The following is a 17,293-nucleotide window of genomic DNA, read 5'->3' as shown; positions in this document are numbered from 1 at the left end:
TAAAAAAAAAGAGACTGCGTTTTAACTTGGTGAGGGCAGAAATAGACTAGTTTATATCGGAATAAACGATGTCGATGGTCTAATTTTTGTCGATTCTGTTAATTACTTAATAATTAGTTTTTTACTTGAGGTCTGATTCAAAATCACCCGCGTCCTAAGGCTAAGCGCAGTATGTACAATGCTATATTTAAAAAAAAAAGAGACTGCGTTTTAACTTGGTGAGGGCAGAAATAGACTAGTTTATATCGGAATAAACGATGTCGATGGTCTAATTTTTGTCGATTCTGTTAATTACTTAATAATTAGTTTTTTACTTGAGGTCTGATTCAAAATCACCCGCGTCCTAAGGCTAAGCGCAGTATGTACAATGCTATATTTAAAAAAAAAAGACTGCGTTTTAACTTGGTGAGGGCAGAAATAGACTAGTTTATATCGGAATAAACGATGTCGATGGTCTAATTGCCACGATTCGTCAAAATGATTAATGTATAACACACACTTTGGCACTCTCAACGGAGCACAAACAGGTGAATCAAAGTAAAACTTGCATCATACAGGTAATAGCAATGTAGTAGGTGTACAATTGGTGTTGATCTTGATTAAATTGTGGGCTTTCTGGTGGTTAAGAAGTAGGGATTCCCCCGCATTTCTAAAGCGCATTGCACAATTTTGTTCTATCGGTTTTTAAAAACATTGTAAACCACTAACTAGCCTCCGTATGGTCAAGACCGACCCACACATAAACTCAATTTCAGTTCATAGTATCATATGCCGCTTATAAAACGTGTCAATAAGTATGGATTCTCACTCAATTCTAGTCCCAAAATGAGGCATCAATACATCTTGTGGGTGTTCGGTATTCACCTATAATTACCGACGTCTGGCGAAAGAGTTATGTTACCATTTTGCAAAGCATTGTTTCCTTTATGCCTTTTAGCTGAAACTGCTTCATATTTCTCCATCCATCCCAACATACCCATGTAATTAATAACACTATTCTCACTATTGTAAAAAAATAGTGAATTGAAGCTTGCTGGCGTTCGTATATGGGATAAAATTAAGGTTGTCTGGTTTTAGCCGTCTTCTATTTTCAAATTATCCTATATCAAGTATCTTATGTGCCGTGTACTTTTTTTTGTCTATTCTGTTATTTACTTAATAATTAGTATTTACTTGAGGTCTGATTCAAAATCACCCGCGTCCTAAGGCTAAGCGCAATATGTACAATGCTATATTAAAAAAAGAGACTGCGTTTTAACTTGGTGAGGGCAGAAATAGACTAGTTTATATCGGAATAAACGATGTCGATGGTCTAATTGCCACGATTCGTCAGAATGATGCAATTGATTAATGTATAACACACACTTTGGCACTCTCAACGGAGCAAAACAGGTGAATCAAAGTAAAACTTGCATCATACAGGTAATAGCAATGTAGTAGGTGTACAATTGGTGTTGATCTTGATTAAATTGTGGGCTTTCTGGTGGTTAAGATCGTTAACACTTCATCATGTTTTTGTACGGCAATCTAAACATTCGTAAGAAAGCAATAGGTCTGATTATGCAATAAAATATGAGGCTCCCTTAAACCTACATCAAGGTATTAAGAATTATATGTCGTTGCCGCAAGGTTTTAATAACAATTCAAAATAAAACAAAGTGTAAATAATGCAAAGGTTGGTTCTAATCCAAATCATGATATGTTGGTTTTAACTGTGTAGGAAGTATAAGGATTTCCAAATTCCTAGAAAAAAATCCAAAATGTAAACTGGATGTATGAAAGTGCGATTAGAGTCGTTAGAGTACCTTGAAGTTCATCTTTCATAAAAGTAAGCAAGATTGCTTCTTTCAAATGCGATCAAATGTGTAAATGTATATGTTGCTTTGAAAAGCACCACGAACACATGGTTTTCACAACTTGATTTATCTTTCATATGATTTACATTATGTGTTATATCAACCCTTATCAAATAAATTCAAATTATTCAGGACAAAAAAATCTGGACAAGTTGTCCAGATTAATGCACTGATGACACACTATCTATTAGTAAAATGTCAAGCATAGCACATCAAGATCTATAACAGGACTTTAGCAGGACTAAAAGAACCCTTCAAAATAGCAGGGCTGCGGGTGCTATCACAAACTGATGTAGGGTTGACCTTCGGAGCCCCCAAGGCCGACTCCAGATCGTGACAGGAGGGCCATTAAAGTTCCCTCATGAATTTCATGGACGGTTTGGATATGCTAACAATACACATTACACGAGAAAAAATGTCAAGGATAGCACAACAAGATCGATATTACTGAGCAGGATTAAAAGAACCCCTCAAAATGGCAGGGCTGTGGGTGCTATCACATCACAAACTGATGTGGGCTGATCTTCGGAGCCCCAAGGCCGACTCCAGATTGTGACAGGAGGGCCATTTTGCTAAGTTCCCTCATGAATTTCGTGGGTAGTTTGGAGCATATGTTGCCTAAGTCTCGAAATGAATTTCCGAGGTAATAAGCCCATGTGAGCCGACATCATAACCATAAGTCAAATCACAATTACAAGTAACTCCATCATCTTTTAACAGTGACTCCAAACCGTAACAAAGTATTTGGCAGTACTTGTGATGGTTGTCTTGCTTAATAGAAATTGTGCTGTGAAAATGTTACCCTCAACCCAGTTTTCCCCTATAGGCATCACCGATAATGCATCAATCATGAATGATTTCCATTCAAATTTAACAGTCTTCATGCCTTACATTTGTGTGCTACAAGAATGCCTTAACATATCCCTTAAACCCAAATTAAACATTAATTATGTAGTAAAACTCTCCCTAAGTCGGATGCTTTGATTCTTGGTACTTTATTCGCAAATTATTGATATCAGCGAATAAGCTACTATCTCATGAGATTTACAAGGGCAAGTGATCATAAACTTGAGGAGGACCGACATACATACAGCATGCTTCACTTAATAACTAGTACTATAGTGCCCTATGTATTTTAATTCCGCAATGTATGACGTGATCGAACATCACGGAGACACATGTAAACATGGGATTTAAGGAGCATATCCCTACCACAATTTGGTTAATTAAGTTGTCAGAACAGTTTCAGATGTAAAGATTATTTTATTCGCTAGTGTTGAGTAATTGGATCTAGTGTGCCGAGTCGTTTCTTTTGTTGCCTGTAGTAAAACTGGTTATTTTTGTGGTAAAACAGTAATCACTCGTTGCTGGCAAGGAATTTAAAATCAGACCAAACATTTTTCTCAGCATAATACACCGGACATCATACGTGAAAACAAATTGAGATGCCCTTAATTGACGTGTTTATGGGACTTGACAGATTATTACTTCAACGAAGGTCATAATATTTTTGCTTGTCCTTCGCATCCCCCAGGTTTGCAGCCCACTCAGTTTCAAAACAACTGATATGGGTCATTGCTTACAAATTAACAAACATGAAGCCATGTATTTTGTTACCAGAGGTAATTAAAACATAATGACGTTCGTATCTGTCCTTGATTGTCCTCATTGACCGGTCGATCGCGGAATACTGGTCCAACTTTGTTAACCTGAACCGGGTGATCGTCTGCTGATGATTAAAATAAACACCAAGATCTACGCAGTTCTTTGTGATTCCATATAGAGAATAAATTTTAGAAACCTCTCAAAGTGTATAGTATAATGTATTGTACTTTGATCGATTCTTGTTGATGGACTGCCCATATTTTATTCTATCTACTGTTACGTTGAATGTATTATGTCGCATCATATCGCATTGGTTCAAATGTCTAAAATATTTGGTTACAGGATTAACTTGCAATATTTAATATCGTTTGTTTAAAAGATTTTAGCTATAGAAATAGAAGTAATCTTGTACTGTAAAACAAAGAAACCGCTCTATCATTATGTGCTTTCAGCATTTCCAGTTTTAGTGTCACATTCTGTCTCATTTGTCAAAACTGCACTAGATTATGTTATTAATGCTAGTATTAGTTTGTTATAGATGAATCCAACGAGCCAAGTGATTGTCAGAATTTAGTCGGCCATGACTGGGTACCGGCGCACCAAACTGGTGTTGTGATTGCACAATTGGGTAAATTAAAGCCGCTTAAAAATCGATATTTTGTTGTATTGTGTTGTTATCTTTCGTCATTCTATTGTCTACAGTTGTGTTCACACTGTCGGACTTAAGTCACTTAATACCGGTAATAAGTCACTATTACCGGTTATAAGTTGCTTATTACCGGTATAACTCACTTATATCCGACCGTGTGAACACGACTTTTGTGTAACACGGGTGATGAAATGCAGTTTAAAATCCCCGCCAAGGACGCATCTTTTCATATTTTAGGTGGGATATACCCGACGGGGACCCAGCTATGGCTGTCATTGAGGATTCGTCTATAGTCCGGCTGCTAAACATGAATATTTTATCTTAACCTTTTTTCATGGATGTTGCTTCTCAAGACAACCGATTCCAAAATATTTTCGCTGTCCCTCTCAGTCAGTATTATGTAATTTATGTTGCGGATTGTAAAAGTTCAAACTGAAAATTGCTCACATTTTCTCAGATAATCTGTGACGAACCGTTCTAGAGTTATAAGAAGAAAGGTCGAAGGTCAGATTATGGATTCCAAATGAGGAAACCTGAAAAACTGCTTACCATAATACTTAGTAGTTTCTAATTGTTCATGATAGAAATACACACATAATAAAATATTCACTTAAGTGTTAGAAGAATGTGTAGCCCCAGCTTAAATCAATGCTAAAATAGGTATGACTTGGCAATGTTTGGCAATTATAAAGCAATCAAGAAAAAAAAAACTTTGATTTTTTTTCTCGTATTTAGGGCAAAGGTACAGGTCCAATAGCCTTATTTTTCAATAACCCCTAAAGAGTCTGTAAACCAAAATTTAATATAGAACACAATATTACAGGTAACTATGGAAGCGACGCTTAAAGACAATTTTTACAATGTCCTTTCATTTGAAAGATTAGATTCGCATATATTTTGCAATAATAGTTAACCTCTCTCGTTTCTTTCTCTCTTGAACTTTATCTGATCACAAGAGAGACTTAAACCAGGTTGTAAGTCATGCAATCTCTATTTTCATAAAGATTTTTTATTAAATGGACAAACAAACAAAAGACTACTTTATAATTATTTATAGGATGTGCAGAATGATTCGATTTACATACGCTGTAATATTTACGTCTGTCACCATTTGTAGTCTACATTTCACGATTTGCGTTCTATTTTTCAAGATTGTTATTGTTCACCAACATTGTGCTTCATTCAGTGAACAGGATATCCATGATTCACATTGTTTGAGTTACTAAAATCATGCGAGCACGTATTTTTAAAAGCGTTAGACGTGGGTGCATTTTTCAAACTCGAGGCAAATGCAATCGTGATTTCAGTGTTGCGTATACTTAGTATTTTTCAAACCATGACTTTACAAAGTGCAATATATTGATTAAAAATGTTATTGGAACTTTTAAGCTTCGTCGTATTTTACTCCGACTTAATATTTCAAATCCTGTTTGCCATTAAGAGTATGTATAGAGCTTATAATGGTCGTAAATGATATCTAAGTCTATTGTTTGCAACGTACTCGATTGGATACAATTAGGTAATGTTCCTACAATGAATTTGTTGTATATGTGTAGGGTTTCGACGTGGGTGCAGTTTTGTGTCACTTGTGACTGCCATCGCTTGAAAGTCGCTAAAATTTGCAAAGGTTAATATTAAATTAAACTCTTTATCTGAAGAAGAGGGAGCATGCGCATGCAATAAACACGATATGTTTTGCAAAGTAAATTTTCATAAAGTGACATTATTACCTTTATAAGTGACGCAATAGAGAATTTTAATAGACTTCGTTTGTCATCTTTAGAATCTTGCTTTATCATACTCCATTCAAGTTGTATTGACCTAAGTGAGAACACAGTATTACAGGTGACAATGGAGGCTACGTTTAAACATGTTGAAGACAATTTTCTAATGTCCTTTCATTTTAAGGATCAGATTCGCATATATTTTGTAATAATAAACCGCTCTCGTTTTTGTCTCTCTTGAACTTTATCTGATCACAAGAGAAGGCTTAAACCAGGTTGTAAGTCATGTAATCTCTATTCTTATGAATACCTGAGATGTGGTCATTTGCGCACATCGTTTAGCGAACGGGGTTTTTGCGCATTGCAAGTAGGCGTGACGTCAAATGACGACATCTCAGGTCTACTCGCAAAGGTTTATGGGCTTTACCGAAAAGGTCAGTTGACAAACAAAGAAAAGATCATGACCCGTACTACTTTATAATTTAAAGGATGAACAGAATAATTCAATTTACATACGCTGTAATATTTATATCTGTCACCATGTGTATTCTACATTTCTCGATTTCCGTTCTAATTTTCATGATTGTTATTGTTCACCAACATGTGCTGCATTCAGTGAGTAGGATACCGCGGATTGTTTGCGTTACTGAAATCATGCGAGCATGTATTTTTAAAAGCCTTAGACGTGGGTGCATTTTTTCAAACTGGAGTGATGCGTATATATTTCCAATCATGACTTTACAAAGTGCAATATATTGATAAAAAAATGTTATTGGAACTTATAAGCTACGAAATTCATTGAACGCTTTCGTCGTATTTGTACTATTTCAGATCCTGTTTGCCATCAAGAGTATGTATAGAGCTTATAAAGGTCGTAAATGGTAACCAAATATGTTGTTTGCAACGTACTCGATTGGATATAATTAGGCAATGTTCCCACAATGAATATGTTGTGTAGGAGTGGGTTTAGGATGTGGGTGCAGTTTTGTACTTTTTGTCCTCTGTGACAGTCTCAACCTTGTCTGTTGTTTTATTTGTTTCCTGCAACTTGTAAAAGTTAATATTAAATATTAAAAGTTAAGCTCTTGATCGGAAGTAGAGGGCGCAAAACATTATGTTTTGTAAAATAAATTTGTCACAAAGTGACATATTAAGTGACGGAATAGAGACATTTAATGGATTTCGTTTCTCATCTTTAAAATCTTGCTTTAAATATGGCTTTATCTTTCTCCAATCAAGTTGAATTGATCCAATTGAGATATCAAATTATACAGCAAAAACATCAGTAGCTGCATGATTACTGCAGTTATCATTTTGAGTTTATTGCAACAATTAATGGTTGTCTCTATTTAAGTAGGGATAGCTTTTAGAGAAATGCAGTAAAACAGCTTTAAGTAGGTCGTTCGCGTCTTCAATCGAACTACATTTGGATGGGTCATTTTGTACTCACCTTAACTGTTGATTGTAATGAACTAAAAAATGGGCGATCTTTTCTTTTAGACCACCATCGCGATATAGGGACTAAATTATTACTTTTGCATCAAGCTTTACTTTTGCATCAAAGTTGCCAAACACTTTGAAGTCAAAGTTTAATGTATTGCAAGGAGGGCAGGGCTTCGATAAATGAGGGAAATTATGGGGTAAAAAACAAGGTTAAAACAAATTTTTGAAAAAAAGTGAAAACAGCCATTCTGCTACGAAGTTTTTGTCTCAAAAAACAATTTTAAAATTATCGGAAAAGCAAAAAACATACCTTCGTAAAATCAGCATCACACCCATCACATAAAAAGATAATCAGATGAGTGGAAAGTGGCAAAGAATTTGTGAAATGAGGGAATATTTTTAAGAAAAATACATCACGTTTTTTGAGAAATTCGCCATCTTGAATAAATGCAGAATTGCGTGACGCAGTAAAAACCTGTCAAACGCGCTTGAAAATGCTTGATACGCGAGCGTAAATCATCGTCAAAACGAGCGTACATCAAAAGCTCGTACTACGCGATGTGTTGGAGTTTGCATCACCGGTTTTGCATCCCGTTCTGCATTCAGTTCTTTTACGTCAAAAATTGCGATAAAAACGTGGATTTTGGAACAAAATAAAGCTTGTTCGAAGAAATAAAAGGTATGTTTGCTAAAAACATGTTCAACCTTGATGCGAAAGTTTAATTTGATAAATTCGTAATTTTAACCTTATATAGCTCGGGTGGTCTAAAAGAAAAGATCGCTAAAAATGACACCAAAACGTTTACATGCATCCACACAAGATGCTTTGTTAGGTGTCAACGCCAATTGAACCGGGTTGCGACAATATTTCATGTACCGAAACGCCATTATGAGCGCATTTATTTTTTTAAAATTTGAAACAGACAAGTGGAAAATAGTGTTATAATCTGAGCACTTTTCTGATCTTTGTGCAGTCCAGAATATCTTCACTTTATTAGTCCGAAACAAATTAGTGGTGTGACCAACAGTAATTGCAGCATTTTTTCTCGGTTATCCATTTTAGAGATGTCCCCTGAATAATAATACCAAAATTATACTAAAATATACTTGGTGGAATGGTAGTGTTTGTTGGGAAAATATCATAAGGATTTATAAAAGTACAGAATGTCATATCTGTGAAAGTTATAAGCAAAAAGGTCAAAGGTCCAATTTTGTGCTCCACGTGGGTCAACATCGAAACAACGTCTCCTTTAAAATGTAATCTGTTCGTCCTTGCAAATCACTCTAAATTAAGAATAGTTTGCCATGTCTTGGATGTTTTGTTACCAACCCAGCAAACACAAAACTTTTTCGACATCATTCGCAAAAGGTTATAAAAGTTTGTCAGAAAAAATGTCGGGTTATATAAAGGGTATACAAAGGGTATAAAACGTTTTCATAGCATTCAAAAACGTTTTTTGATAACTTACTGCAAATATACTAACATAATGTTATTTAAGTGTTGACAAAATAATTGGCAAAAATGTTTGCAAAACAATATATAACTCAAGAATCATACATCATAGTTAGAGCAAACTATACTCTTTCTGAATTCTTATGGCTAGAGTATAATTTGGTATAGTTTCAGTTTTTAAAATGATTGGAACAAGTTTGAAATATGACCCATGATGATCTTCCCGCCAAAAACTACCTTTCAACTAAGTATATTATTTTGATCTTCCTGACTTAAATCCATGACTTTAATCTCCCCTGACTTTAATCCATGACTTTAATCTCCCACACAGGTCTGTAGATTTCACATAGTCAGGTAACCCCATTTGAAATTGACAATCTCTGTGGAAGAATAAGGTCATGTTTTCCATAATGGGTGTATACATTTTAAAATATGCATGGAATAGCCAAGTGTTACCTGTAAAGAAGGTTAATACAGGGCAAGGATAACGCCTTGTATACTTGATTCATCATTCATACACTCATGAGAACGACGGTTCACTTAACACTTTGGTCATTCATCAGGAAAATGGATTTGACCTGGGTAGGGCATATAAACAATATATTTGATCACTAAAATACCATTTCAGATTTCTGCATTTCGTGAATACAAAGAAAGAGGCCCATATGTATATGGGCTCCTGGGTTGCAGATTTATTGATGTAAAATCTACAATTCTACAGCTAATATGAAGGCACTTTAAATCAGATTGAACGTTGTCCATAGTTGCCTATACAACGTATTTTCCCTATTGATATACGCGATTTGTCGATTAAGACTTCGTGGTCATCCTTTAATAAACTTCAAATTGCTCAAGTAAGCTTGTGCAATTTTGTTCAAATAAGACAGAATTTGAATCTTAAAACAATTCATACAATCGTTAAAGTAGTTAGCGTTTGACCGACAAACGATCAAATGTGTTGTTAATTTTTGCGCTGAAAGGTATCATGTAGGTATTTCTGTAGTTAATCCTTATATAGAATATTTTTATGGATATACTGTTACATGATGTAACTTACATAACGCTCCGACTTCTCATTATCTGTTGTCAGTATACGTTATGAATTCGGCAGAGTGATGGATCGATCATTTTGAGCAAATTGAGTTATTGTATGCCTGTGATTATGTTTCAGGTGATCTTTGATTTCCACCAAAAATTAATGATAAATCTTACTCCCCGACGTAGATATTGAAATTGTGATTTGGACGAATTGCGCCTAAGTGCGATTAATGAATTTGACAAAGAGACGAATCGTATACTTAGCTGTATAAATCATGCTGTATAGTACAGCTGAAAACTCTAGAATTTCTATATTGCATGATAGAAGATACCTAATAGCTACCCATTGGAATCAAATAGGACATGCAATATAGAAATTTTGGAGTTTTCAGCTATACTATACAACATGATTTATACAGCTAAGTATACGATTCGCTGTAAATATCTGTCTTGAGGGATATATCGATTGTTTCAGAACATGCAAGTATTGCAAATAATTGGCGCACATTCACTTCATAATACATTTCAAATGCTCACGAGTGTTCTCAATTTTTAGAAGGACCAATGGGATGGTATCAAGATTTTCAAACGCCGTTTACTCAGAACAATTTTCAATCGGATTTGTTTTTGTTTCGTTGGGCTTTAAAGCTTCTGATCAAGTTAAATAACGGCAACTGATTGTTTTGTACATTGCCGTCAACGCTGACTATTCAAGGTGCAAGTACGGGGCTAGGAAGCAAAGAAAAAAGCAAGGCCACTGACACCATAATAAGAATGATTTTAGACAATTTCGTTCCCTAATTTGCTCTTGCGATGTTGTATCCTCGAGCTCTTCCTCCCTCACCCCCAATTCCAGGCAGTATTTAACCTTGTAAGTTGCATTATGAAATTAAAGAGCTCAACTATAAATTTTATCTATTATATTAACAATTTTATTATATTTTAACTATATTCAGAGAATACTCTTATTCACGCCCACATATTAATATAAAGAAGATAGATAAACAATTCTGAATAATTCAAGTCTAGACAAAGGAACATCTATTTGAATTTCAGATTACATATGGACTTAAATTGGAACTAATCAAATAAGGTAGTCCTTAAGTAATATTAAACCTTAGATCAAACATAATTATTCAAAGAGCAATAATTTGGTTGGAATTCAGCAACTGAAATTGCTCGACCCGGGAAATAATTACGTTAAGTTTAATATGGTTATGGAAGTCGGAAATATACTGGCAGTATTACCAGTTTTATTGGGTACATTTTTCTTTTATAACACGCCCCGTAATTTGACAAAAAGAAATAAGTAATATGATGGTACTTGTAGATGAATCATTCTGAAAATAATACTGTCAATTTATACCAATAGAAGTATCGAAATTAAGTTATAAATTGTGTAGCTTTTTCAAATTCATTTTTGAAAACGTCAATTTAGATACAACAAAATTGCATAGCTGCATAACATTAAAACTTATTGAACTAAAACTTCAAAGGGATTGGTCCATTTTGTGGTCATAACGTCGCATAGAACTGTGCCTAATTGAAAGATTACGCAACTGGAGAACTGGAGTAAGAGAAAATTTTACTTTGGGAATTGGCTATGAGTAATTTATTTGACCAACGAATTTAAATGGGAGAATAATCGAAATCGGTCAATAGGATCGTATCGAATGGGGACCAAAAAGCAAACTTCTAAATTTTTTTTGACAAAGCCGAAATTGAAATGGGATCGCAGAGATCCTTTGTGCATAGATGATTACAAGGTAAATTCGCATTATATTTCAGAACCAGACAATTATTTCTTAAAGCCTTTAGCCCCTAACGCGTTCCCTTCAATAATATTAATAGATCGCGATGCTGTATTGTTTGTATTGAAACTACGTCACATAACACCATTCTATCGTAAAGGAGGTGCGTAATTGGTCAATAATAATGCATTCAACTCCGGTGGTACTCAATCACTAACTTAACCCCATCCTACTGAGCCACTTTCTGTAATACAAACAACGAGGAGGTGCAACCCCCTAATATTCTGTCATAAACGTCACAACTGTTATATGTGGTACCATATGTATTGTTATTGTGTATAGCTATCACCTCCTCTATCCAGTGATCCCAACAGAAGTACAAAACATTCCCCATTTAATATCGCTACACTCTTATTGAAAAATCCTTAATCAAGTGTATGCAACCTTAAGCAACGAAAGTAAATATTCCGGAAAATGTATGATCATTGCTCGTCAGCCACCACTAAATGCCTTATGTTAAAAATATTGATTAAATTATTTAATTTGCAAATATTTAAAGCCTCTGATTAACACTAAACAAATACGAGTAATATATTCTGTTTAAAACATTCTCCTAAACAGCATTTTCTTAGCTTTGACTATAAGAGTGTATGACGTCATAATGTGACCGTTGCCTCGCCAAATTGAGAAATTCTGATATGTTCAAAAGTATAGGCAAATTGATTTCTGGCTCAAAGTTTTACGAACATGTAATTTCCTTTAATACTTATCATTTCTACAAATTTGTAACAGCATGCAAGGATGGATCTACGATTAACTCAAGTTGTTTGGGCGGTTTTCAGAGGATGTTTAAAGACATTCACATAACCCAATGGGGTTTCTGACCTTGGTATGTCTGGCTTTTGTACACATGTGCACAGTTGACCATACCTTGCATTGGGATTGTGTGCAAATATCTGGTGTTTTCATCCTTTTATTTAACATTCAAAACATTCAGACTTATGAATAAAATAAATGCAGTGGGACAATATGAATGTTTCCTGTAAGAATGTCAAATATAAGTTATAAGTCTCAACTATTAACTCATTAGCTGCAGTTTTAAAATAACCATTTTGTGTGTGTGGCAATGGGGACTTTGCCTTTAAAATTAGGTTATATTGATCAAATTTCCCAATCATAGTGCATTGTAGGAATGCCTTTAAGCCTCCTCTGGGCGGTTTTTATGCCGGATACAAAACTTTAAAGGGTTACTACGCCCTCTGTAGTACTAGGGTTAAATTTTAAAAAGCTTGAAACATATTCGCTACTTTTTTGGTTCCGCCATTATGCACTATGTGCGGGGAGAGCCTCGAACTGGCAGCATACATGAATGGGAATTGAACTAGTCATAACGTTCTGTGTAAGGTTACATAATTCTTCCTTTCATGTATGCTGCCAGTTCGAGGCTCTCCCGCACATAGTGCATAATGGCGGAACCGTGCAAGTAGCGAATGGCTTGCGAAAGGTTGTCAACTCTTATATCCTCTCCTTCACCTCATATTTTTATTTGTTTATTTATTTCATGCATTCATTCATTTAATCTACTTGATAGTCTCTTAGTTTGATATTAAAATGTGACACAAGTGATCGAGGAGCTGATTTGTTTCCCATACAATCTCTAGAACGTTTTGGGTGTTTTTTAAATATAAAAATGCAATATTTATTTTATTGAACATTCGTAAATATTTACCTGTTCAGTGTATTTTAATGGTAGATATTACATACGTCTGACGTTATCAAAACACAATTTAATTAACAAAATAAGCATGTGCACAAGGGAATATAATAATATAATATATAATATATACGTCCTTCGGTTTCAAAGTTTTGGACTTTGATGACATTTTATTACTGCTCAAATTTCTCATACCGTCATTTAACACACTTATGAAATCTTCTTGGGAATTGTGATTTAATACAACTTTAACTTGACAGATACTGATCGCAATTACTAAAATCACTGTATTAAAAAATATCATGCAAGTCAATTGCGAATCACAATCTTGTTCAGGAGTTGTATGAAAGACGTCTTGTACAGACACATAGGTCTATGTGCCAAATTTGCTTATCTTTTAAGGGATCGGATAGCAACGTTTGCACATTATTTTTTTGGGACATGTAAGCATATCAGATACATCAAAATGTATTCTGAATACGAGGAATGTCCTTCTGTTATAGCAAATGTTATGGCAAATATTGATATTTTTAATGATTTGCCATACAATTTCAGAAGGACATTCCTCGTATTCAGAATTCAATTTGGTGTGGATGATGTGCATTCAGGTACCACAAATATACTGTATAAACGTTGCTCTACGATTTCTTAAAGTAATAGTTTTAAAGTAATAAAAAAAACCTGCCAAATAAAAGGCTGCAGTATTTGAGAAAGCAATTGCATAACCCTTAAAGACCCATTCAGTGATCCCAGCGCAAGAGTAAAAGAATTAAAATTGTTTATAAATTGCTTAAAAGTGAAGGATAAGTCATTCAAATTGTGATAATGCCTTTGAATTGAATTCATCAATCTCACAGCAACACAGCTATGTGAACCGCATTATAGTGTACTTGAAGTATGACGGACCAGATAATTAATATACACATCAAAAACACCTGTTTTATTCTCATAAAGTGTTGACTAGCATGGGTAGGACTCCCGGGTAGGACTAAACCCTTCTGCCATTATTTTGCTTTTGATTCATAATTGTGGAATATCATAATGCATGTATACATGGTCTTTAATGTAAGTGTAATTTTTTTTTTAAATTCATCTTTACATTGAAATCAGTCTATGATATGTATTGCCGGTTAGATGCAAATAGTTTCAATCAAATATCTATAGGTTTAACAAAGTATAATATAGCCTCTATGTTAGCCCACCAGTGTAACTTTCTATCTGGTTTCAGAATAAGCTCTATTGTAGGTTTCATATCTTGCAAAATAATGATGTGCTTAAAAACGTTCTACATTTTCCTTTGGATCTGGTTCCAAGGAATAGCATAAAGCATTCACTTTTCGGCTTATTGCTTCTCAAACTGAAACATCCGCTTTTCTTGAAACATCAGCACCCTGTGTTTCAATAAGGAGAATTAAAAAGGTCCGATTGGTATTGTTGTAGTGATCTTATGCAACGTATTTGAATCACTTATTTTCTCCATAAAGGTCTCTTCTTTTTTCTGTTCTAGGTATGAGGGAAGCTACACAACGGTCGATACTTGTGGTTTGGGCTCTATTGCTTATCGTATCAGAGCTACACAGCAGCCACGCACAAATACACGGAAGGATAGGATGGAAGCCTGGTGGAAAGAAAAGGTCATTTTCACCATCATCTTTAGATAACAGGGTAAGAAACTCACAAAAGAAGCATACTCTTTTCATTGCGACCAGGTCTGGGGCGGACATTTTATAAATGAATTTTGAAGAGCAGCAACGACACCACTTTCATTACATTCCAGATGTTAAATCTACATCATATGCAAAATTTGAGGAACAGTGAACGAGTCCGTTTTATTTTATGGCCATTTGTCTATAACTGGTCTTTACATGTAGTCCTATGGAGAGAGTGCCCGTTGAGAGCGCTATAACCCCTATTTTAGGAACAAAAATGTGATTAAAAAAAAGGGACCCGTGCGAATTTTCTAAAATTTTCAGAGAATGTAGTATGAACATAATCAAGTAGTTGCCGTACCTGCTCTTTTCCGAAAAAATAAAAAGTCCTATACCTCAATGATAATGAAACAATAATCATGATAATATCAAAATTGTCAATATTATGGTATGCAGGTAATCAAATTGATTTAATGTAACTTTGTACCATAATTAGATTGATTTTCAAAAAGTTGTTAACTTTGCAGCATATTGAATAGGGTGCGGCAAAAACATTTTTTTCTCGGATAGATTTGGAACTCTCGGAGAATTTTACTGGGGAAGCCGGTAACTACTACTATTGTACTTAAATATAAGTAAGATCGAAGCATGTTTCGCCCAAGCAGTCAATTGTCACAGAATCCCTACCTATTTCTTACTGTGAAGAAGATGAACAAATTTCATATTTCTTACTGTATAACTCTAAAAATTAGTAGGAACAACCTGGGAATAGTAGGCATTCAGATGACATCATAGCCGATATTAAACACATTGGGTATTTTGTTTGGACCCTCTAGCACATCATCAGATAGCAATCAGTTTCAATTGGTTAATAATTATTTTTTGCTAAGGACAAGTATATAGTTAAATATTAATGATATTTGATTTGCTAAATTAAGGGGTAGGATAGCATTATGGAGCATTTCCCCAGTTTTACTCAATCAATTTCACAATATTGTTGCATAGGTATGAACTGTAGCATTAAAGAATAAACGATATATGAGTTTCGGGTATACACACAGAAAAAATACACAGGTTGTGTAGAATTTACACATTCACTATGTACGTATAGAATCGCAAAATCATTGTGTATAATTTTACCTAATCCATATTTTGTAAAAAGCACCAAACTGTTATGTAAAAATTTACACATTTGCTAAGTAAACATTTTACACAACTGCTATGTTGTGTAAAATGTTTACTTAGCAAATATGTAATGCTATTTGAACCAATCGGAGGCGCATAGCAATAACATGACTGATCGATTCTAAGCTATAGGCAATTCCTTGTAAAATGATTTATTTAATTTGATTAACATTTGGTATACTTAATATGATCAATATGTTTATTTGAGTTGAAATGTTTAATAATGGGAATAAAGGCATTGTTTTTAGCCTCTGTCGTGAATTTATCGTCTCAACACGGGCGACATCATTATTTTTGGCCTTCGCCTCGTTTTTTACTTAAAATAATGCTGTCGCCCGTGTTATATGAGAAGATAGAACCAATACCTCTATAATTCTCTAATGCAATACCAGTAACACTGAGTATTTATAAACATTGGATGCTGGTTATTCTGTACTCTGGAATATTTGAACAGCGTACTATGTTAACAATGCCTACTCTGTAGAAAATTGTGGAAGATACTGTTGTGTGATTCTAAACATAGGATGCTGTAATTTGCATTGTTGTACTACTGCCAAGATTGGTTGCATCGCCAGTGTTACTACCCACCAACACCGACCCTTAAGCATTCCAAAATTGAAGATTGCGTATCACTAGAAACTGGTATTACTTATTGTGCGTGTAAAAGATTGTACAACTGACATAATTTTGTGTTGGAAAAAGATATTGGGTAGCACAGTATTATAGACCCTCTCGAGATTACAAGGAACACTCCATATACAAGAAATATACAATCATGTTTCTTCAAAGTATCAGGCAAGTGCCGCTTCGAAAGCAAAATATGTATAAGTGACTTTACGTCTGAAAACAATGGGAAAATATTGTTGGATAAAATATTAGACAATCCAAAACCCCTTAGGACAATCTTTTCCAATAACACAAATGTATTGCTGGTGTTTTTGCGATAAAAAGATTTTGGGATATGCATAAGGCTTTTGATCAGATTCTGTACACTATCAAATTGCAATTAACAAAGCTTGGGATCGCTTAGATGTTTTGAAATTGCTAAAGTTCTGCTCTTTTCATTGTTGAATCTAAAGTAACTATTGAAGTAATATTAATTTTTTTAACAAAGTAAACTTCCCTACTAATATAATTGATGACGTAATAAAAACGTCATGCAGCTGAATTCATACGCCGCTGATGAGCAAATTTTGAGCGACTGACTTTTGACCTATATGGAGAAG

General features: G+C 34.6%; 1 protein-coding gene across 2 annotated transcripts in view; it reads left to right on the top strand.

Moving 5' to 3' along the window:
• The window catches only part of LOC140148473 (uncharacterized), a 105,990-nt gene that overhangs the window by 49,056 nt on the left and 39,641 nt on the right, over nt 1-17,293 (top strand). The window contains exon 2 of one of the 2 annotated variants that reach the window (XM_072170461.1): nt 14,718-14,898. In XM_072170461.1, the coding sequence (XP_072026562.1) occupies nt 14,743-14,898 (156 nt within the window). In that variant the 5' untranslated portion in view covers nt 14,718-14,742. The remainder of the gene's footprint in view (nt 1-14,717; nt 14,899-17,293) is intronic. The other variant, XM_072170453.1, reaches the window with a different exon arrangement.

The sequence above is a fragment of the Amphiura filiformis genome, chromosome 1 (genome assembly GCF_039555335.1).
Source record: "Amphiura filiformis chromosome 1, Afil_fr2py, whole genome shotgun sequence".
NCBI classification, from domain to species: Eukaryota; Metazoa; Echinodermata; class Ophiuroidea; order Amphilepidida; family Amphiuridae; genus Amphiura; species Amphiura filiformis.
The sequence above is the reverse complement of the archived record's forward strand: the minus strand, read 5'-3'. Positions and strand labels throughout refer to the sequence as shown.